The sequence below is a fragment of the Thalassophryne amazonica genome, chromosome 6 (genome assembly GCF_902500255.1).
Source record: "Thalassophryne amazonica chromosome 6, fThaAma1.1, whole genome shotgun sequence".
Classification (NCBI taxonomy): Eukaryota; Metazoa; Chordata; class Actinopteri; order Batrachoidiformes; family Batrachoididae; genus Thalassophryne; species Thalassophryne amazonica.
The window spans coordinates 107,330,446-107,353,952 of NC_047108.1; the positions used below are offsets into that span (position 1 = coordinate 107,330,446).

The 23,507-nt window shown below is 45.9% G+C and overlaps 1 protein-coding gene across 1 annotated transcript in view; it reads left to right on the forward strand.

Moving 5' to 3' along the window:
* LOC117512873 (solute carrier family 26 member 9-like) overlaps positions 1-23,507 on the forward strand; it is a 64,746-nt gene that overhangs the window by 32,201 nt on the left and 9,038 nt on the right. Inside the window, exons 12-20 of the mRNA XM_034173112.1 lie at positions 12,415-12,510; positions 12,597-12,703; positions 12,823-12,892; positions 12,973-13,065; positions 15,741-15,887; positions 15,976-16,212; positions 16,307-16,361; positions 17,048-17,175; positions 20,357-20,425. Coding sequence (XP_034029003.1) covers positions 12,415-12,510; positions 12,597-12,703; positions 12,823-12,892; positions 12,973-13,065; positions 15,741-15,887; positions 15,976-16,212; positions 16,307-16,361; positions 17,048-17,175; positions 20,357-20,425 — 1,002 coding nt within the window. The remainder of the gene's footprint in view (positions 1-12,414; positions 12,511-12,596; positions 12,704-12,822; positions 12,893-12,972; positions 13,066-15,740; positions 15,888-15,975; positions 16,213-16,306; positions 16,362-17,047; positions 17,176-20,356; positions 20,426-23,507) is intronic.

Consider the following 23,507-nt stretch of genomic DNA (forward strand, 5'->3'; position numbering starts at 1 on the left):
TTGGGCAAGTCAAGTACTTTGGCTCCCCCTGGAGGCCAGTGCCATCAAGGCCTCAATGCTTTTTTTTTCAGTTGCATTTGATAGAGTAGGGCCTATATTTGTTGATAACATTGAAATCTTGCTGGGGTCTTGATGGCGCAGAGGGTTATTGGCCTTTAAATACAGTCAATTTTGCAAAATGACCAGACTTTGAGTGCCCCCTATACGAGGTCTGTGAGAAAAGTATCCGACCTTATTATTTTTTTAAAAAACCATATGGATTTGAATCACGTGTGATTACATCAGCCAAGCTTGAACCCTCGTGGGCATGCGAGAGTTTTTTCACGCCTGTCGGTGACATCATTCGCCTGTGAGCACGCCTTGTGGAAGGAGTGGTCCAACCCACTCGTCGGAATTCCTTTGTCTGAGACGTTGCTGAGAGACTGGCACTGTGCTTGATCAAATTTTTTTCAAAAACTGTGAGGCACATCCGAGTGGACATCATTCGAGAAATTCAGCTGGTTTTCGGTGAAAATTTTAATGGTTGATGAGAGATTTTGGATTGTTTCTATCGCTGTAAGGACTTCCCATGGAGCGGGATGTTGCGCACTCCGAGGCGACGTCGTCATCCTGTTTCAAGCTGAAAACCTCCAAATTTAAGCCTCTGTTGACCCAGGACGTCGTGAGAGAACAGAGAACTTTCAGAAGTGGTCGGAATAAGCAGTTTATCTGGACATTCCACTGTTAAAGGAGTTTTTTTAATGAAAAACGTGTAGACGGATTGGCGCGTCAGCTCGCAGCCGGCGCCGCGCGCCCGCAACAGCAAAAACACCTCCGTTGGAAGCCTTAAGGACAAGTTGGAACATGCCCTGCTGTTAAACAATTTCTCAGATACTCACTCAACTGAAAGCCACCAAAAGCCGCCTGGATTTTACAAATGGTTATCAACACGGAACAGATATAATTCATTTTGAGCGCCTGATTCTCTGACTTGTTAGACATGTATTTTTGTGCGTTGCAATGATCTCATTTCACCATTCCTGCTTCTGTCCAGCAGGAGGCAGTGTTAGTTTGTCTGCTTTTGATGGTGTTTTTTCCAGAAAGACCTCACAGACATCACCACGTGGGTTGATGATCCTGATTGGCTCATGTCATGGGGTTCCACCAATGATAACACGGAAGGTGTTTTTTTTTTTCTCCGCTCCCCTGCCCTGATATGGAGCTCTCAATGCAGTTGAATGAGGAAATGTGAGACTGTTTAGTGCAGCTTTCTGCAAATACGCGCACCAAATATGACCATAAAATTCTCAAAAAACATTGCGGAAATTACTAATCATAATTCAGGTTATAGTAGGCTTTTTAAAATAATTTAAAAACTTGTATAAAGCTTGAACAGTGTACTTTTAAAACACATTGAAACAGAGACTGAGTCAAGTGAATTTAATGGGAAATTGTTTAATTCTCTCATGTGACTTTTACATGTCCAAATTCAGTCAGGTGACTCCAGAGGGTTAAAATAACTTGCATAATTTTACACTCTTATACAAGGAGAAGATTTAATCTGCTGAGGTGGAGATGGAGCCTGTGACCAAAACACTGAATGCAGCCTTTTCTAGTCGTTGAGAGTCACTGAGGAAGATACGATGACACTATCAATGAGCATTACCGTGATTGATCAGTGCAGTGTAAATCTCTACCATCGGCCAAATGCATACCGTGAACCGAATATATCCTTTATACAACCCACCCCGACCGTGGATCATCATATCGTCACCTTCCTAAAATAATGGCCTAAAGCTTCAGTCACAACCCATCGTAAGAGCTTCTAAGACTGGTCTAAGACCATTTTTTGCCAAATCCTACAATGATTGTACAATCATCCCAGGATACTTTTGTTCCTAGAGTGGTCCTAGAGTCGTCTTATTATCTTAGGGCCACTGTCAATCATGCTCAACATTTTCTAAGAGCTGTACAGATAAAATTTATTCCAAGATGATGGTACAATCATTGTTGGACCACTGTAAGAGTTGTAAGACCATTGTAAGATGTATGTACAATTAAACCCTAAAAATGAATCCCCAATGTTATTCTTAGGATTTGTAAGATTATTGTACAATAATTGTACTACTAGTAGGATCATTGTACAATAACTGTACTGCTAGTAGGATCCTCCTACAATGATTGTAAGAGGCATAAAAGCATTGTGTGGGAATGATCCAGGTATGAAGGGTTGGCTGCTTGATCCACTGTCAGCAACTATAGATGCCGATGAAGAAGATGATGACAACTAGGCTTGTGTTGAGATCACCAACCGATGATGAAGATGTCGACAACTAGGCTTGTGTTTATGTTCTTATCTGATGTTCTTCCCATATATATATATATATATATATATATATATATATATATAACACAACACTTTTGGTTTTGCTCCCATTTTGTATGAGATGAACTCAAAGATCTAAAACTTTTTCCACATACACAATATCACCATTTCCCTCAAATATTGTTCACAAACCAGTCTAAATCTGTGATAGTGAGCACTTCTCCTTTGCTGAGATAATCCATCCCACCTCACAGGTGTGCCATAGCAAGATGCTGATTAGACACCATGATTAGTGCACAGGTGTGCCTTAGACTGTCCACAATAAAAGGCCACTCTGAAAGGTGCAGTTTTGTTTTATTGGGGGGGGATACCAGTCAGTATCTGGTGTGACCACCATTTTCCTCATGCAGTGCAACACATCTCCTTCACATAGAGTTGATCAGCTTGTCAATTGTGGCCTGTGGAATGTTGGTCCACTCCTCTTCAATGGCTGTGCGAAGTTGCTGGATATTGGCAGGAACTGGTACACTCCGTCGTATACGCTGGTCCAGAGCATCCCAAACATGCTCAATGGGTGACATGTCTGGTGAGTATGCCGGCCATGCAAGAACTGGGACATTTTCAGCTTCCAAGAATTGTGTACAGATCCTTGCAACATGGGGCCGTGCATTATCCTGCTGCAACTGATGTGTGGGCTGCCAGAAGAGGAGGTACTGCTGGCCCACCACCAGAGAGCGCCCTGCCTGAAGTGCGGGCTTCAGGCACGAGAGGGCGCTGCCGCCACGGACACAGCCGGGAGTGACAGCTGTCACTCATTATTTCCTGACAGCTGTCACTCATTCTTCATCATCTCACTCCATAAAACCCAGACGTCATCTCCACCTCATCGCCGAGATATCGTACTTCTATGGAGGTAACTTTCTCTGCCAGCATTAAGTGATTCCAAGTGCTATTGTGTTGCAGCTGTCAACCAGAGGACCGGCGTGGGTCGCGACTGTTTCGTCCTACGTCCCGTCAGATAAGTGGTTAAACAGACGCTGCACGAGTGTGTGTTAAAGGTGGAGGTGGCATTCCCACCGTTGTTGTTACGGGGTGTACACACACCCACACTTGACTGTCTTTGCTCTTCGCCAGCAGTACCAGATCCGGCAGTCGGGGACGGTGATCACCTGGGAATTCGGGACTTGGCGGCTCCAGTATTCACCAGGTTCGGTGGCGGCGGAAATCGTGTGGTTCCGGCTCTTCTCAGGACAGACGTCTTCTATCCTCGAGCCTGCCCACACGTCACCTTTGTGGATTGACTGTTATCAGATTCTGAGATTGTCTGTATATTCGTTGTGCACCTTCACAACATTAAATTGTTACTTTTTGGCTCATCTATTGACCGTTCATTTGCGCCCCCTGTTGTGGGTCCGTGTCACTACACTTTCACAACAGGATATCTCGGCCAGCGTCATGGATCCCGAGGGGCGTCACCCATCTGTTGGACAGCCAATGGAAGAGCAGGGTGCACAGGCGTCTGCAGGAGGCGTGCTCGGTGAGTTGCAGCAAATCCTCACCGCTTTACCGCTCGGCTGGATTTGATGTCCGAGCAAAACGTCATCCTTAATCGCAGGATGGAGGCTCTCACCGCACAGGTGGAAGCGCGCGATGAGAGCGCTGCTGCGGCTCCTCCTCCTGCCGACCCGGTGCCGGATATTAACATTCCACTGGTCATTCAACGAACCCCCCCACCATCCCCTGAAGCATACATAAGTCCCCCAGAGCCATACGGGGGTTGTGTGGAGACGTGCGCGTACTTTCTGATGCAGTGTTCGCTCGTCTTTGCACAACGACCCGTACGCGTCTGACGCCAGCAAGGTGGCTTATGTTATTAACTTGCTTCGGGGTAAGGCACGCGCCTGGGCTACGGCGCTCTGGGAACAGAACTCACGGTTGTTATCAGCATACACTGGGTTTGTGGGGGAGTTCAGAACAGTGTTTGATCACCCTAACAGAGGAGAGGCCGCTTCAACAATGCTGCTGTCAATGCGACAGGGGCGCTGGTGCGCAGCCGAATATGCAGTCGACGTCCGCATCACGGCTGCGAGGTCCAGCTGGAATAACGTTGCGCTCCGCGCTGCCTTCATAAACGGACTGAAGGAGCATCTGGTAGCTAAGGAAGAACCGCGGGATTTAGATGGGCTTATCAATCTCGTTATACGGTTAGACAATCGGTTGGAGGAACGCCGTCGGGAGCGAGGCGAAGGATGTGGCTGGGTACGCGCCGTCCCTCTCCCTTCCGGGTTCGAAAAGGGGCCGCCCTCCCCACGCTCCACAGCCGCAGCGCTCCGTGGGGCAACAGCTCCCCCTGCTGACGTTGCTAGGGAAACGCACAGGGCCAAACCGAGAACAGATGACAGAATGAGGAGGCTGGTCCGCAGGGAGTGTTTTCTCTGCAGCTCAAAGGCGCACATACAGAAAAACTGCCCCAAACGGCCACAACGACAACAACCGCCCTTAGAGACTGGGCTAAGGGGGGGTCATAACATTCATGTGGGACACACACAGATTGCCACACGACTCCCAGTTACAATCCTGAGCGGGGATTTAACCCTTCAAGCCCCAGCACTGGTGGACACGGGGTCAGAAGGGAATTTGCTAGACAGCAGATGGGCAAGGGAGGCAGGGCTCCCTCTGGTGGCGCTTCCTTCGCCATTGCAGGTGCGGGCACTAGATGGCACCCTCCTCCCTTTAATCACACACAAGACACAACCAGTAACTCTGGTGGTGTCTGGAAACCATCAGGAGGAGATTGAGTTTTTTGTAACTCCTTCTACCTCCCGCGTGATTTTGGGCTTCCCATGGATGTTGAAACACAATCCCCGGATTGATTGGCCGTCTGGGGTAGTGGTTCAGTGGAGCGAAACCTGCCATCGGGTGTGTTTAGGATCCTCGGTTCCTCCCGGTTTACATGCTAAGGAGGAGGTCAAAGTCCCTCCCAATCTGACGACAGTGCCGGTTGAGTACCACGATCTTGCTGACGTCTTCAGCAAGGAGCTGGCACTTACCCTTCCCCCGCACCGTCCGTATGATTGTGCCATTGATTTGGTTCCAGGCGTTGAGTTCCCATCCAGCAGGCTGTACAACCTCTCACGACCTGAGCGCGAATCAATGGAGACCTACATCAGGGACTCATTAGCTGCCGGGCTGATCCGGAACTCCATCTCCCCGATGGGTGCAGGTTTCTTTTTTGTGGGCAAGAAAGATGGCGGACTCCGTCCATGCATTGATTACAGGGGGCTGAATGAGATTATGGTTCACAACCGATACCCGTTGCCATTGTTGGATTCCGTGTTCACCCCCCTGCATGGAGCCAAAATCTTTACTAAGCTGGATCTTAGAAATGCGTATCACCTGGTTCGGATCCGGAAGGGAGACGAATGGAAGACAGCATTTAACACCCCGTTAGGTCACTTTGAGTACCTGGTCATGCCGTTCTGCCTCACCAACGCCCCCGCGACGTTCCAAGCCTTGGTAAACGACGTCTTGCGGGACTTCCTGCACCGATTCGTCTTCATATATCTGGACGATATTCTCATCTTTTCTCCGGATCCTGAGACCCATGTCCAGCATGTACGTCAGATCCTGCAGCGGTTGTTAGAGAACCGACTGTTTGTGAAGGGCGAGAAGTGCGAGTTTCACCGCACGTCTTTGTCCTTCCTGGGGTTTATCATCTCCTCTAACTCCGTCGCCCCTGATCCGGCCAAGGTTGCGGCGGTGAGAGATTGGCCCCAACCAACAAGCCGTAGGAAGCTGCAACAGTTTCTCGGCTTCGCTAATTTCTATAGGAGGTTCATTAAGGGCTACAGTCAGGTAGTTAGCCCCCTGACAGCCCTGACCTCTCCAAAAGTCCCCTTCACCTGGTCGGATCGGTGCGAAGCCGCGTTCAAGGAGTTGAAACGACGGTTCTCTACTGCGCCAGTTTTGGTGCAGCCCGACCCTAGCCGCCAGTTCGTGGTTGAAGTGGACGCCTCTGCCTCAGAGATAGGAGCCGTGCTATCCCAGAGCGGAGAGACCGATAAGGTTCTTCCCCCGTGTGCCTACTTTTCTCGCAGGTTGACCCCGGCTGAACGGAACTATGATGTCGGCAATCGAGAACTCCTTGCGATGAAAGAGGCTCTTGAGGAGTGGAGACACCTGTTGGAGGGAGCGTCTGTGCCGTTCACAGTTTTCACTGACCATCGGAACCTGGAGTATATCAGGACCGCCAAGCGGCTGAACCCCAGGCAAGCCCGCTGGTCACTGTTCTTCGGGCGTTTTGACTTCCGGATCACCTATCGCCCCGGGACCAAGAACCAGAGGTCAGATGCCTTGTCCCGGGTACACGAAGAGGAGGTCAAAACTGCACTGTCGGATCCACCGGAGCCCATCCTGCCTGAGTCCACTATCGTGGCCACCCTCACCTGGGACGTGGAGAAGATCGTCCGGGAGGCCCTGGCATGAAGCCCGGACCCGGGAACTGGACCAAGAAACAAACTATACGTCCCACCAGAGGCCAGGGTTGCGGTCCTGGACTTCTGTCACGGTTCCAAGCTCGCCTGTCATCCGGGGGTGCGAAGGACCGTGGCAGTTGTCCGGCAGCGCTTCTGGTGGGCGTCTATGGAGGCCGATGTCCGGGAGTACATCCAGGCCTGCACCACCTGTGCCAGGGGCAAGGCTGACCACAGGAAGTCCCAAGGTCTACTCCAACCGCTTCCTGTGCCTCATCGCCCCTGGTCCCACATCAGCCTGGATTTTGTCATGGGTCTCCCACCGTCCCAGGGCAACACCACCATCCTCACGATAGTGGACCGATTCTCCAAGGCGGTCCACTTTGTGGCCCTCCCGAAGCTCCCTACGGCCCAGGAGACAGTGGACCTCCTGGTCCACCACGTCGTCCATCTGCACGGGATCCCGACTGATGTAGTCTCGGATCGTGGTCCCCAGTTTTCCTCTCATGTCTGGAGGAGTTTCTGCAGGGAGCTGGGGGCCACCGTAAGCCTCTCGTCCGGGTACCATCCACAGACGAACGGACAGGCAGAGCGGGCCAACCAGGAGCTGTAACAGACCCTCCGCTGTGTAACATCCGCGCACCCGACGGCCTGGAGCAACCTCCTGGCCTGGATCGAGTATGCGCATAACAGCCAGGTGTCTTCTGCTACTGGCCTCTCCCCATTTGAGGTGTGTTTGGGGTACCAGCCCCCATTATTTCCCGTGGTGGAGGGAGAGGTCGGTGTGCCCTCGGTCCGGGCCCACCTTCGGAGGTGCCGTCGGGTGTGGCGCACCGCCCGTTCTGCCTTGTTGAAGGCCCGGACGAGGGCCAAGACCCATGCAGACCGCCGGCGGTCCCCGGCCCCTGCATACCAGCCCGGGCAGGAGGTGTGGTTGTCAACGAAGGACATCCCACTGCAGGTACAGTCACCTAAACTGATGGACAGGTTCATCGGCCCATTTCGCATTCTCAAGGTCCTTAGCCCTGCCGCAGTGAAGCTTCAGCTCCCATCTTCACTGCGGATCCACCCGGTGTTCCACATCTCCAGAATCAAACCGTACCACACCTCACCCCTCTGTGCTCCCGGTCCGGCGCCGACTTCTGCCCGGATCATTGACGGGGAGCCGGCTTGGACAGTGCGCCGGCTCCTGGACGTCCGTCGAACGGGCCGGGGGTTCCAATATCTGGTGGACTGGGAGGGGTATGGACCCGAAGAACACTCCTGGGTGAAGAGGAGCTTCATCCTGGATCCGGCCCTCCTGGCCGATTTCTACCGTCGACACCCCGACAAGCCTGGTCGGGCGCCAGGAGGCGCCAATTGAGAGGGGGTCCTGTTGTGTGGGCCACCAGAAGAGGAGGTACTGCTGGCCCACCACCAGAGGGCGTCCTGCCTGAAGTGCGGGCTTCAGGCACGAGAGGGCGCTGCCGCCACGGACACAGCCGGGAGTGACAGCTGTCACTCATTATTTCCTGACAGCTGTCACTCATTCTTCATCATCTCACTCCATAAAACCCAGACGTCATCTCCACCTCATCGCCGAGATATCGTACTTCTATGGAGGTAACTTTCTCTGCCAGCATTAAGTGATTCCAAGTGCTATTGTGTTGCAGCTGTCAACCAGAGGACAGGCGTGGGTCGCGACTGTTTCGTCCTACGTCCCGTCAGATAAGTGGTTAAACAGACGCTGCACGAGTGTGTGTTAAAGGTGGAGGTGGCATTCCCACCGTTGTTGTTACGGGGTGTACACACACCCACACTTGACTGTCTTTGCTCTTCGCCAGCAGTACCAGATCCGGCAGTCGGGGACGGTGATCACCTGGGAATTCGGGACTTGGTGGCTCCAGTATTCACCAGGTTTGGTGGCGGCGGAAATCGTGTGGTTCTGGCTCTTCTCAGGACAGACGTCTTCTATCCGCGAGCCTGCCCACGCGTCACCTTTGTGGATTGACTGTTATCAGATTCTGAGATTGTCTGTATATTCGTTGTGCACCTTCACAACATTAAATTGTTACTTTTTGGCTCATCTATTGACCGTTCATTTGCGCCCCCTGTTGTGGGTCCGTGTCACTACACTTTCACAACAGCAACATGAGGTGATGTTCTTGGATGTATGGCACAACAATGGGCCTCAGGATCTCGTCACGGTATCTCTGTGCATTCAAAATGCCATCAATAAAATGCACCTGTGTTCTTCATCCATAACAGACGCCTGCCCATACCATAACCCCACCGCCACATGGGCCACTCGATCCACAACATTTGACATCAGAAAACCGCTCACCCACATGACGCCACACACGCTCTCTGCCATCTGCCCTGGACAGTGTGAACCGGGATTCATCCGTGAAGAGAACACCTCTCCAACGTGCCAAACGCCAGCGAATGTGAGCATTTGACCACTCACGTCTGTTACGTCGACGAACTGGAGTCAGGTCGAGACCCCGATGAGGACGACGAGCATGCAGATGAGCTTCCGTGAGACGGTTTCTGACAGTTTGTGCAGAAATTCTTTGGTTATGCAAACCGACTGTTTCAGCAGCTGTCCGAGTGGCTGGTCTCAGACGATCTTGGAGGTGAACATGCTGGATGTGGAGGTCCTGGGCTGGTGTGGTTACACGTGGTCTGCGGTTGTGAGGCTGGTTGGATGTACTGCCAAATTCTCTGAAACGCCTTTGGAGACGGCTTATGGTAGAGAAATGAACATTCAATACACAAGCAACAGCTCTGGTTGACATTCCTGCTGTCAGCATGCCAACTGCACGCTCCCTCAAATCTTGCGACATCTGTGGCATTGTGCTGTGTGATGAAACTGCACCTTTCAGAGTGGCCTTTTATTGTGGGCAGTCTAAGGCACACCTGTGCACTAATCATGGTGTCTAATCAGCATCTTGATATGGCACACCTGTGAGGTGGGATGGATTATCTCAGCAAAGGAGAAGTGCTCACTATCACAGATTTAGACTGGTTTGTGAACAATATTTGAGGGAAATGGTGATATTGTGTATGTGGAAAAAGTTTTAGATCTTTGAGTTCATCTCATACAAAATGGGAGCAAAACCAAAAGTGTTGCGTTTTTATTTTTGTTGAGTATATATATATATATATATATATATATATATATATATATATATATATATATATATATATATATATATACACACCATCGACAATATGTCAGTCTTATTGCAGGATGGCAGTACAAAGGTTGTAAGACATGTATGGTCTTTGTACTATGTAAGTACAGGCAACGTGAGATAGCTACAATAAATGTAAGACATAAAAGGCAATTGGGCAGTTCCTACAACAGTCCTACTACCAGTGTTGGGGAAAGTAACTTTGGAAAGTTACTTCATTAGTTAATTTATACAGTTATATTTTACAGTTACTTCATACAGTTAGTTCATTAGCAGCTGCGGACACCTTGTTGGCAGCTGCTGAATGTAATTAATAAAGTTACTCATAATCTAATTTGGTTATTTTTAAGATTTAGTACTCAGAAAAGTAACTATTACTTACTTTGCTGATGAGTTACTTTGCTGATTGCTCAATCTTATAACTAACCAAGTTACATTACTCGTTACCTTATTAGTTGCAAGTTTTCGGCAGATTCTAATAAAGTAATTGCATAATGCCGCTAATGAACTAACTGCATAGAGCAACTGTATAAAGCAACTAAAAAAGTAACTAAAAAAGTAACTTCTCAAAGTTACTTTTCACAACACTGCCTACTACAATCTCAAGATCATAGTACAATGTCTGTACAACAGGTAGCATCAAGTCCACCGGTTTATCTCAAGACAAATGCACAATCATCTTGCCACTTGTACAATGGCCTTACAATGTCTGTACCATCGTAGTAAGACTACAAAGATAAAAAATAAATCTTATACGAGATGTAGGACCTACAGGAACCAGGTGATTGCAGGATTAAAAACTCCTAAAATGGGTTGTGACTGAGGCTTAAGTCAGATTTTCCAAAACACGATTTAGGTCATTATTTTAGGAAGGTGGTGATATTTTACTTGATAGGCTGGAGAATTATTTTGGGATTACTGAAAGTGCCCTGCATGGTTAACGTCATACCTGTCCAGTCATTCTCACTGTGTTTTGTACAATAACACTACCTCAAGTCTTACTGACATGAAGTTTGGGTTTCCACAGGAATCTGTTTTAAGTGCCCTGCTTTTCTCCCTTTATGCCGCACCCCTTGGGCATATACTGCGGCATTTTGGGATTGGCTTTCATTGTTATACTGATGATACTCAATTGTACATGCTGATAACTGCTGGTAAACTCATTCACATAAAAAAAATCTTTTGAAGATTGCCTTGCATCATTGAGAAGTTGGATGTCTGGTAACTTCGTATGTTTAAACTCTTATAAGACTGAAATGATGGTCCTTGGTCCAGTGAGGCATTGGCATCAATTTGACTAGCTAGCGCTTAGCCTAGGTTTATGTGTTATACATCCTATGGACAAAGTGATGAGCCTTGGGGTAATTTTTGATCCTACATTGTCTTTTGACCTCCATATTTGAGACATGATGAGGACTGCTTTCTTCCATCTGCGAAATACAGCCAAGATTTGTCCCGTCCTGCCTATGGCTGATGCTAAGACTCAGATACATGCATTTATCTCTTCTAGACTGGACTATTGCAATGTTCTATTCTCTGGTCTACCCCAGGCCAGCATTAGGGGTCTTCAGCTGCTTCAGCTGTTTCAATGCTGCTGCCAGACTCTTGACACGAAGCAGAACGTTTGACCATATTACACCCATTTTGGCATGCCTTCACTGGCTTCCCATCTCTGCGAGATTGGATTTTAAGGTTTTGTTACTGGTCTATAAAATTGTTCACAGACTTACACCTCCCTACCTGGCTGACCTGGTTATGCCCTACATACTGCCTCGGGTCCAGTGTTCGCAGCGTGCAGGACTTTTCTGTGTTCCTAGCGTGAATAAAAAGTCCGCCGGTCACAGAGCTTTCTCTTATTGTGCCCCTGCTCTGTGGAACGATCTCCCGGTGCACATAAAGCAGTCGGATACTGTAAATCCCTTGAATAAAACCTAAGTCAAAAGAACAAGTACGGTGCATCTCAAAAGTATTCACAGCACTTCACTTTTTCCGCACTTTGGTCTGTTACAGCCTTAATCCACAATGGAGTGAAATATTTTTTCTCCTCAAAATTCTACTCACAACACCCTACAAAGACAACATGAATTTTTTTTTTTTTTTTTTTTCAAATCATGCTTCACTGTAGGCAGGGGTGGGCAACTCGTTCTAGAAAAGGCCAAGAGGGTGCAGTTTTTCTTTGCAGCCACTGACTCCACCAGGTGATCTCACTGATTAATATCACTTTGAGCAGATGGAATCAGTTAATCAGTGAAATCATTCATTTAATTCATTTTGGAATAAGGCTGAAACAAAAAATGTGGAATAAGTGCAGTGCTATGAATACTTTCCAGATGCACCGTACACGTTGATTGTCTCATTTGAATTCTATTGCAGTGCTGTACAGAGGCAAACTATTTACCGATCTGAGTGTAATCTATAAAAATGCAGAATGACAAGCGTAGTGAGTTGTGTGTTTCTACAGTCGGTGTTGGCAGTTATGATTGTCGTCACTATGAAGAAATTATTCCTCCAGCTGTCTGACCCCTATTACCTCTGGAAGAAGAACAAATTAGACTCTGTAAGTCAAAACCATAGTCTGCGTGTTGTATTTTAACATAATATCTTTTTAACTTTTCCCCTCCTTTTGTTGTTTTACTTGTGTAGTGTGTGTGGGTTATAACATTCCTGGCTACATTCCTTCTTGGCATAACATACGGAATAGCGATTGGAGTCGGTTTTTCCATGTTGGTTGTGGTATTCAAGACCCAGTTGTAAGTACACAACATATGTATAAATCTCACTGCAATGGAAAAAAAAAAAAGTTCATCACAGAGAGGGTTGAAAGGTGTTTCTTAATGTGTTACACATGATAATAATGTGTTCCTCACAGTCGGAATGGTTCAGCACTGGTTCAGATCATGGATACAGATATCTACAGAAACCCCAAGATGTACAGTCAGGTATGACAATAAAATATTTCTGTGTAAATTGGTCAATAATCACAGTGTAAAAGGAAGTTATTCATGTTATCACTCCTCAGGGTGTTCATGTAACAGGTGTGAAAATTGTGACCTACTGCTCTCCGCTCTACTTTGCAAATGCAGAATTATTTTTCCAGAAGGTCATCAAGAAGGTAACAGTGACCAAATATGTGCACTCAACATATAATTCTGCTGATTTTTTTCTGCTGATTTTTTCTGATCTGGATATCAATGTTATGTATTTTCTTTTCATTGATAATAAGCAACAAGCACTAACTGTTACACAGCTATTATCACACACCCTCAAGTTTCAATTTCCTCTGCCAGAGTAATCCCTTAAGTGATGAAAGGGGAAACTGCTAGATAAACTTTTCCCATGGGGTTGAGAATTTTTGCTCCCTGGTCCCCAGGGGCGTGCTGGGAACATTTTTTCAGCCCGGGAGTTTCATATCCAACCGGCCCAAAAACCGCCAGCGCACAGCGATAATAAGAGTTCTGCTGTGGCATTTAAATCCAGCATTTATGTGCTGAGTGACTGTGAAAATTGGGTGGCTTATAATGAAAAGTAAAAGCTAGTTAGTTAAAACAAGAACGGTATTGTTAACTCACCATTTTTGGCCCCTTTTCAGCCAATTTTTTACTCCTGCGAGAATTTTTTGGATCGCGCCGAGTTTCAGCTTAATCGTGCGTCCTGCATCGTGCAGACTACATGGAGTAACGAGCTGCGTTTAACATCTCACAACCACCTCCCGATGGGGAATCATATGGTCGGATGAATATCAACCCTGTTTGATATTTTGGTCGGCCGTCGTGACTCGTGAGGGTTCTACAAGCGTCTACGTGCTGATTACGTCGCGCACTGTGCATGTGCAAACACCTGAGAGAGCAAACAGTGATCTCATGTAAAGTCTTGTTTTTTTTTTGTTTTTTTTTTTATTGCGTTCCCTCGCAATAACCTAATATCATATTAAAGTTCATGCCTATCAGCGCGTACAGTGAGTGGAATCAGGTGGGGGGAGAGTGAACGTATATGAACGCGCGCACACACACACACACACACACACACACACACACACACACACACGCACACAGCAGACAATAACAGGATTCACGACAGATGAGGGAATAAGTTGCTACACCTTGCGCAGCTGTATGACTCCGTATGAAATATAGTTTATTTATACAACAGTGTAAGTAGCAACACTTGTTATGAATGTTTGTTTTCTTTTTGTCCTCTCTCACGTTGCTGTCTGCTGTGTGCACGCGCGCGCGTATGCGCTCAGTCTCCACCCACCTGATTTCACTCACTGTGCGCGCTGATAGGCATGAAATAAATAAAAAAAAAAGAAAAAGAAACGCGACCCCGACGTGTGGTTTTTGAAGGTACAATGTGAGCAGTCAGATCGGATCATTGCATCGGGCCGTACAGTGTGACAACATGAATCGTGCGCTCTGAACTTTTAAACCCTGCGGTTTTGTCGCACAGTTTGAGCTGGAGCCGAGTACAACGATTGAAAATATCGTACAGTGTATGCCCAGCCAAGTCAGTGTCTTTTTCTTTTTCTTAATCTAGCTTTTTCAGCTCCACCTGGCTTTTTTCTGTCCATCTTTTCCTTCACGGCCCACTCCTCCTGTACTTACGAGTAGCGCAAGTCCCATCTGAGCGCACAGGGCTGGTTGGACTGAACTAACTGTAATGAATGCATAGGGGTGTTAAACGTGTAATGGGATGTCCCTACCTCGGGCTTTGGAAAAAGATAACGTTGCAAAAGAAGCAGTCTTAACTTATTTTCTTGTGAATTTTCGTGATTGTAAGACATTTATAACACTTAATGTCTTCTCTTTAAGATACAGCAGCCCAAGTGTCTTGCTGTGTAGCCTAACAGTGGTGGTCATATATGTATGTATATATAAACACCCCCTCACAACGGCTCCAGGTTGGACCAGCCCACCGGGAAAACTCCCGACTCTCCCGATTACCCAGCACGTGGTAGCTGGTCCCTATCCTCCTCTGATATCAAACAGATTAGTAGGCTTGTAAATACCCATGTAGACACACAATTACACTTGTCTCGTTTGTAAAAACATGTTTGTATGTATAAGCTGAGAAATAAAGGGAGCTTCTCCTTCCTGTTGCAAATACTGTAAAGGTGCAAATATTTGCGTGGGATTTATTATGCGAATTTTGCGAGTTAAACAAGGTCACCAAATTAAATAGCGCTATTTTAATACATAACGTACATATACGTACATATTCATAATGCAAACGCTAATATTAATACCGCTAAATATGAGGTCTGTTAGAAAACTATCCGACCTTTTTGTTTTTGCAAAAAGTATATGGATTTGAATCATGTGCACTTGCATCAGCCAAGCTTGAACCTTCGTGCACATGCGTGAGTTTTTTCACACCTGTCAGTTGCGTCATTCACAACCGACAGGCAGGTATAAAGTTTGAATGAATGTTATCTTGGTTCTTCCTGGGTGGTTCTTATGGCAACTGATCCAATCCCAAGCAAGGACTATTTGTATATAAAAATGTATTTCCTAAAATGATACATTTTGGGTTTCAAATGAAATTTATGTAGCTTTTTACCCCTCGAAATCCTCAAAAAGCTTCTGCTTCGGGGAGCTTCGCCCCCCTGATCCCCCACGAGGGTGTTGCCCCTCGACCCCACCGGGGGCCCTGTGGCCCACTGGACCCCCAACTCAAGGATTTGAACCCCCCTTTCACATTCCTATATACGGCCCTGCTCAAGGTGGGCCAGGTTTCTATGAACACATACATATGGTGCACAAGTTTTTACTTTGGCCTGGTTGTGTTTAGACTGGATTGGACCCTGGAAAACTTATCATGGCCAGACAAAAACTGTTAAAGAAACAACAGAAAGAGAAAGCAAAAGAAGAGAAGAAACAGGCGGCGGCAAGAAAAAAACAGAAGAAACACACCTCGGTGGGTCAAATGAACACTCAGGTGGGATGAAGCAACACATCAAACACTCTTTTGTTCCAAAAAGCATTAATTTGTGCATATACAGAGTATGTTTTCAATTTAATTGAAGACCACATCTCAGCTTGAGCTGCAGGAAGACGTCAATAGGACAGATGACGGTACCAACCAAACAGATGCGCCCATCAGCTACATCAACATGAGCTACAGTGCCTCTGAGCCAGACGAGCAGACACCCAGTCCCCCAGCAGACACACTGGAATCCCCACCAGTGCCCTTCCACACCCTCATCCTGGATCTGTCAGGGGTCTGCTTCATAGACCTCATGGGTATCAAAGTACTGATAAAGGTTGTAAACCTGTCATCAGAAATAAATCTTTATGATTAACATAATGAAATATTGCTGATTTTTTTTTATCTTGTTTTCTTAATTCTCCACACAGATGAACTCACACTACTCAAAGCTTGGCATTAACCTGTACCTGGCTCACATTCAAGGTAAACACAGATGTGATTAAAAGTAGAACGCCAGTGCTACTAGTTATTATAGCTGAATCAATCTCAACTATACTGACACATGGCAATGTTACTGTTGTCATTTGGTGGGCAAAAAACTGCTGAATTGAAACATGCAATTGAATTTTAATATTTTTAACAATCTCATGAAAACAGGAAACAGCAAAGTGTCAGGTTCTGTGATCAGGAATGGTTGGACACACACGCAGAACACAGACACCAAGGTTTGATTTTCAAAAGGCTTTAGTGAGTACACAAGCAAAGGTTGCCACACAAAAAGGCAGTCCAAAAATAGCAACAGTGTCAAGATAATTGGGCTAAAGGCAAGGTCAAAAAACAGGCAGGGTGGTCACAAAACATAGCAAGGCAATCAAAAAGAGGACTATGAAACATGCTTAAAGCAAAGGCGGTGAAGCACAAGGATCACACAAATGAATTTTAATATTTTACACAATCTCATGTGAAAACATGAAACAGCTAAGTGCATCTGCACTGTGTCACTGTTCGTCTTCAATCATCTTTGAGGGCTCCTTCACAAATAGTACGAATAAGTGCAAATCAGGGCGAATCACAGAGGAACAGGTCGTATGAGCGAACCACGAAAACACTGAGCTGAGGGGCAGACATGAATGATGTGGGCATGATACATGCTGTGATCTTGTCTGCAGCTCAGGTCTATGAGGATCTGGAGGCCGGAGGGGCCTTTGATGACGGCAATATTGTTCGCAACAACATCTTTCCCTCTGTGCATGATGCCATTCTCTACGCTCAGCAGCATTCTGCAGTCTCCCAAAAAGTAAGTATGACTGTATCAAAGTGTATCATCTTTAAAGCTCCTGTGGTTAATCAGAGGGGCGGAGTGATTAAGAAGTGAAGAAAACAGGGTTTGTTTTCAAAGCAATAAATCTTTCTTTTGTTTGTGGCTTTTGTCACCTTGTCTGGTTCAACAAATGACTTCACAAATATGACACAGGTGTTTGTGGCACATGACCAAAAATGCTGCAACTAACAAAGTTCCAAATCCCTGCAAAGTAATGCTGTCTGTTGTATGTAGTGTTGATTGTGTCTGTTGAACGTGGGCGACCTTTTTGGCGAGTCGACAGCAGCATGAAGAGTTTGTAATAGGGGGATTGCATATCCGCCATATTGGACTTTGGTCACACAGGGGATTGTGGGAAATTTGTGCACAGACACGCTCAAGAAGTAAGCAAAAGTTCAGAATGCTGGGGATTACTTGTTGGGTCCCTGGATGCGTCAATAACCACCTCAGGGATAAACATGTTGTGAAAGTGTAGGAACACGGACCCACAACAGGGGGCGCTAAATGAACGGACAATGGATAAGCCAAACAGTAACAATTTAATGTTGTGAAGTGCACAACGGAATACAGACAAACACAGTTTTGGTACCACAGACAATTAAATGTTAAGTGACGTGTGGGCAGGCTTTAGGATAGGAGACGTCCGTCTAGAACCGAGCCGGATCCCACACAGCCTTCACCGCCAACGGATCTGAAGAACACCGGAGCCGCCAAGTCCTGAAGCCCCAGGTGGCCACCGTCTCCAGCTGTCAGACCGGGTACTGCTGGCAGAGAACAGAAACAGTTTAGATGAGTGTGAGTTCGCACATTCAGTAATTCCACCGTCTGTGTTCTTTAGGGAGGGAGCACCTCCATCTCCAATCACACACTCGTGCAGCTCCTGTCTAATCACTTATCTGGTTGGAGTGTGAAGCGAAGCCGTCGCTGATCACACCAAACGCCAATTCCCCAAATAAGGCAACACCACAGGAAAACGGCTGCAAAAAGAGTTCAGACTATTTGTCAGAGTTGAATACAGCAGAGAAGTTACCTCCAAGGTAGCTGATTTCTTGGCGGGGAGGTGGAGTTGCAGTCCGGCCTTTATGGTGGTGGTGGTATGATGTGAATGAGTGACAGCTGGTGCTGATGAAGGGTGACAGCTGTCACTCCCGGTTGCTATGACGCCCTCCTGCTTGAAGCCCGCACTTCAAGCAGGGCGCCATCTGGTGGTGGTGAGCCAGCAGTACCTCCTCTTCAGCGGCCCACACAACAAAACATGTGAACTTCTATGTTTTTCCTAAGAATGCAACACTTGTGGAAACAAGTGGATTCACAATATTGGACAGACTGGAAATGAGGGAACGTTTAGTAAGTTCAAAACAACATTAACTCAAGTCTGCAGCAGTCAGAAATCCTACATGGTCGACACACCATTATAATAGTTCTGTCCATAACTTGTGGTGAAATCGTGGCCACCATTTGATGCAGTTAGTAAATTCCTCCTGAAATCCCCCAACCCCCTTCACCCAGAGCAGCTTCCTCCTGCTGCATTTTCGTGCAGAATAAATTCTTACTTTCTTTCTTTCTCCGAAGGTTCAGAGTCCCATCCAATGAGAAATGTTTTTGCAGAGCACATTTACTGATCTGAAAGATGTGTATCCAACATTATATCCATTACATCAGTTATTTAAAAGGCCAAATATTAAGCATTTTATGACCATTTGATATAAAACTGCTAAATATGTGTAATTAGTCAGAACCTACCTCGATCAGATCCGTTTTCTTGCCTTTTCAAGTTGAAATTCTGTATTTTAACCATCTTGAATGACAAGACAACCAAATGACAGACATGCAGTGAATACAACAGCTAGCAGCCTGTGTAGCTGCGGGGCTCTGATCACTTCCTCTCTCACTTGTTTTATGATGAAATAATAATTATATCTGTTGCTGAGATAGATGATGACTGACCTTAATTGTGGGAAACGCCTTGAGGGAACTTTGTTGTGATTTGGCACTATATAAATTACAATACGAGGTCTGTCCATAAAGTATCGTACCTTTTTATTTTTTTTTAAACTATATGGATTTGATTCATATGTTTTCACGTCAGACAAGCTTGAACCCTCGTGCGCATGCGTGAGTTTTTCCACGCCTGTTGGTGACGTCATTCGCCTGTGAGCACTCCTTGTGGAAGGAGTGGTCCTGCCCCGTCGTCGGATTTTCATTGTCTGGAAATGGCGGAATGATTTGGGGGTTTTTTTCAATCAGAATTTTTTCAGAAGCTGTTAGAGACTGGCACCTGGAAACCATTCGAAAAATGTATCTGGCTTTCGGTGAAAATTTTACAGGCTTCACAGAGAATAAGGTCTGTTACTACAGCTTTAAGGACCCCTTTAAGGACGCTCGGCGCACCGCACTCCGAGCTGCGACGACGCGGCACAAGCCACCAGATCATTTCTAAATGGATGGCTCTGTGGATACGAGACCGTCATGTGCTCTTTCTCTGGTTATCACAAGAGCTGGACATCAGCCATTTACCGGCAGATTTCACTTTTAACAAGAGATTTTGTCATGGAAAGCCGCGCGGAGGCTTCGCGCGTCACGACCGATTCGCTTTGGAAGCGAGACAAAGGAACACCTCCGTTTCGGCGTGTCAGAGGACAAGTTTGGACATGTCTATCTCGGCTTTTAATGCTTACCAGGCCAGTAAGTATCAGTGAAATTGTGAAGAGCTCATTATAATACTCTCCATGCAAGCATGTGTTGTTGGGTGTCATAGCTATGTCATCTAATGTTGGAACATCTCTCTCTCTCTCTCTCTCTCTCTGTCTCACTCACTCACTCTGTGTGTGTGTGTGTGTGTGTGTGTGTGTGTGTGTGTGTGTGTGTGTGTGTGTGTGTGTGTGTGTGTGTGTGTGTGTGTGTGTGTGTGTGTGTGTGTGTATGTGACATCTGTTCGGTGACAACAAAAAGCACTCTTTTAGGAGTGTTTTTTTCTTGTACAATAATATTATATTGCTGGTTTGTCCATCTGGAGTAAAAAGATGAACCTCAAAACGTCTGGACACAAAGCCCAAGTTGAAACATGTCAGAGTTTCCCTTTCAATGGTCTCGCTGTGTCACTGATCAAGTAGTTTTCTATTATGATTTCAATGTCACTTTTTTGTTCACTTTTTAGCCACTGGAGCAAATAACAGAAACAGATGAACTTGCTCTTACCATTAATGATGACAACGATGGATTGCAGGTATTTCTGCCTTTTCCAGACTGATACAAAATGAGTGTTATAATTATTTTTATCCATCATCAGGCCATTACACTCTGCACTACTCACATTTATTCAAGGAGCAGGTATGTTTCAGTACTGTTGACAGGATTATCAGAACTTCGCCAAATTGATGCCAGGGGTGAATAAATGCAAGAGGGGTGTAGCAACCGATGATATAATAATGGCCAATAATGGAATACTTGCCAATAACATAATAATTGTGGCCATTTTAAATGTAATAAAGCCAGTAACGTAATAACATTTTGCCAGTATATTCCATTTTTGGCAGGTTATTACATTATTGGCACAGCATTAAAAAAATCCTTTGGAATGTAATAACTACAGCCAATAATGTAGTAATACATAAATGTGACTACATTTCTTAGGGAAAAAAAAAAAAAATATATATATATATATATACATACACACACTTTTTTTTTTTTTAATTTATTTGGCACACAACTCGTCATTAACAAAAACTGATATACAAGACAATTCCACAGTGACATGTGTGACCAAAAAGGGGGTGAGCAGAAGCAAAGCTTATAAACGCCCACCCCATATATACACATTACCTACCCCCAGAGCAAGCACACAGGCGACAGTGGTAAGGAAAAACTCCGTCTGATGTATTGACGAAAAAACCTCAAGCAGACCAGACTCTAAGGGGTGACCCTCTGCTTGGGCCATGCTACAAACACATTTAACAACACAAACTCAAATCCCATTATCATAAACATATCAAGTGAACACCGTCTGTTTGTCTACATACATATTTAGTATACATGTACAGTGAGGAAAATAAGTATTTGAACACCCTGCGGTTTTGCAAGTTCTCCCACTTAGAAATCATGGAGGGGTCTGAAATTTTCATCTTAGGTGCATGTCCACTGTGAGAGACATAATCTTAAAAAAAAGCCAGCACATGTCCAGGCCCATTTGAAGTTCACCAGTGACCATCTGGATGATCCAGAGGAGGCATGGGAGAAGGTCATGTGGTCAAATGAGACCACAGTAGAGCTTTTTGGAATCAACTCCACTTACCATGTTTAGAGAATGAGAACAACCCCAAGAAAACCATCCCAACCATGAAGCATGGGGGTGGAAACATCATACTCTGGGGGTGCTCTTCTGCAAAGGGGACAGGACAACTGACCATATTGAAGGGAGGATGGATGGGGTCATGGATTGCGAGATATTGGCAAACAACCTCCTTCCCTCAGTAAGAGCATTGAAGATGGGTCATGGCTGGGTCTTCCAGCATGACAATGACCCCAAACACACAGCCAGGGCAACTAAGGAGGGGCTCTGTAAGAAGCATTTCAAGGTCCTGGAGTGGCCTGGCCAGTGTCCAGACCTGAACCCAATAGAAAATCTTTGGAGGGAGCTGAAACTCCAAACCTGAAAGATCTAGAGAAGATCTGTATGGAGGTCCACAAATTGAACTTTTTATTTGACTGCCTGTCACAGGTGAAGAAGTGGCTTAATGGAAACCGTCTGCAGCTAAACTCTGAAAAAACTGAGACACTTATTGTTGCCCCTGACAGTGCTGTTCCTGTTATCAGGAGCCTCCTTGGTGACTTGGGCTTAACGGCAAAAACAAGCCTTAGAAACCTTGGCGTTATTTTCGATGAAGGAATGTCTCTTGCTCTGTGAAGCCTGTGAAGAATTGCTTCTTTCAACTGCGAAATATCGCCAAACTTAAACAATTGGTGTCACAGAAAGAATTAGAGGAAATCATCCATGCCTTTGTCTCCACGCGGTTGGACTATTGCAACAGCCTGTTCACTTGCCTGGGTAAGAAGGAGATAAATCGGTTGCAGTATGTCCAGAACTCTGCTGCGAGGCTTCTGACCCGCACCAACAGGAGAGCCCACATCACGCCTATCTTGGAATCCTTCCACTGGCTCCCTGTTGCCTCCAGAATTAATTTTAAAATCTTGGTTTTGACTTTCAGAGCACTACATGGTCAGGCTCCTGATTACATTGCTGACTTGATTCAGCCCTACACCTCAGCCTGCAGCCTCAGATCTTTAGGTCAGAACCTGTTGATGGTTCCTCGAACCTGCTTTAAAACTCGAGGAGACCGATCTTTTAAAGCCGTAGCACCTCCTCTGGAATGAACTCCCTCTGTCCCTGCGATCCCTGGACTCTGTTGAGATGTTCAAAAAGCAACTAAAGACTCTACTTTTTAAACAGGCTTTTCATGGCCAATAATCTTTTAGTACTGAGTGTGTATTTTTACTGTATATTTTTATTTTTTTACCTTGTAAAGCACTTTGTGACCCCTGTCTGTGAAAAGCGCTATATAAATAAAGTTTACTTACTTACTTAACATATATATATATATATATATATATATACACACATACATACACACACACACACACATATATATATATATATATATATATATATACATACATACATACGAGGTCTATTAGAAAAGTATCCGACCTTATTATTTTTTTCAAAAACCATATGGATTTGAATCACGTGTGATTACATCAGACATGCTTGAACCCTCGTGGGCATGCGAGAGTTTTTTCACGCCTGTCGGTTACGTCATTCGCCTGTGGGCAGTCTTTGAGTGAGGAGTCCTCCACCCGCTCGTCGATTTTTTCATTGTTTAGGAATGGCTCAGAGACTGTTGCTTTGTTTGATAAAAATTTTTTCAAAACTGTAAGGCACAACTGGGTGGACACCATTCAATAAATTCAGCTGGTTTTCGGTAAAAATTTTAACGGCTGATGAGAGATTTTGGTCTGGTAGTGTCGCTTTAAGGACGGTCCACGGCGCCTGACGGCGATCTGCGCTTCGAGGCGGTAGCGTCTCGCCGTTTCAAGTTGAAAACTTCCACATTTCAGGCTCTGTTGACGCAGTAAGTCATCAGAGAACAGAGAACTTTCAGAAGAAGTCGGCATGAGGAGTTTATTCGGACATTCCATTGTTAACGGTCATTTTGTAATGAAAGAACGTGCGGGCAGAGTCGCATGTCGGGCTGGACCCGACCGCGGGGGGTCGCGGCAGGAAAAACACCTCCGTTGGAAATCTTAACGGG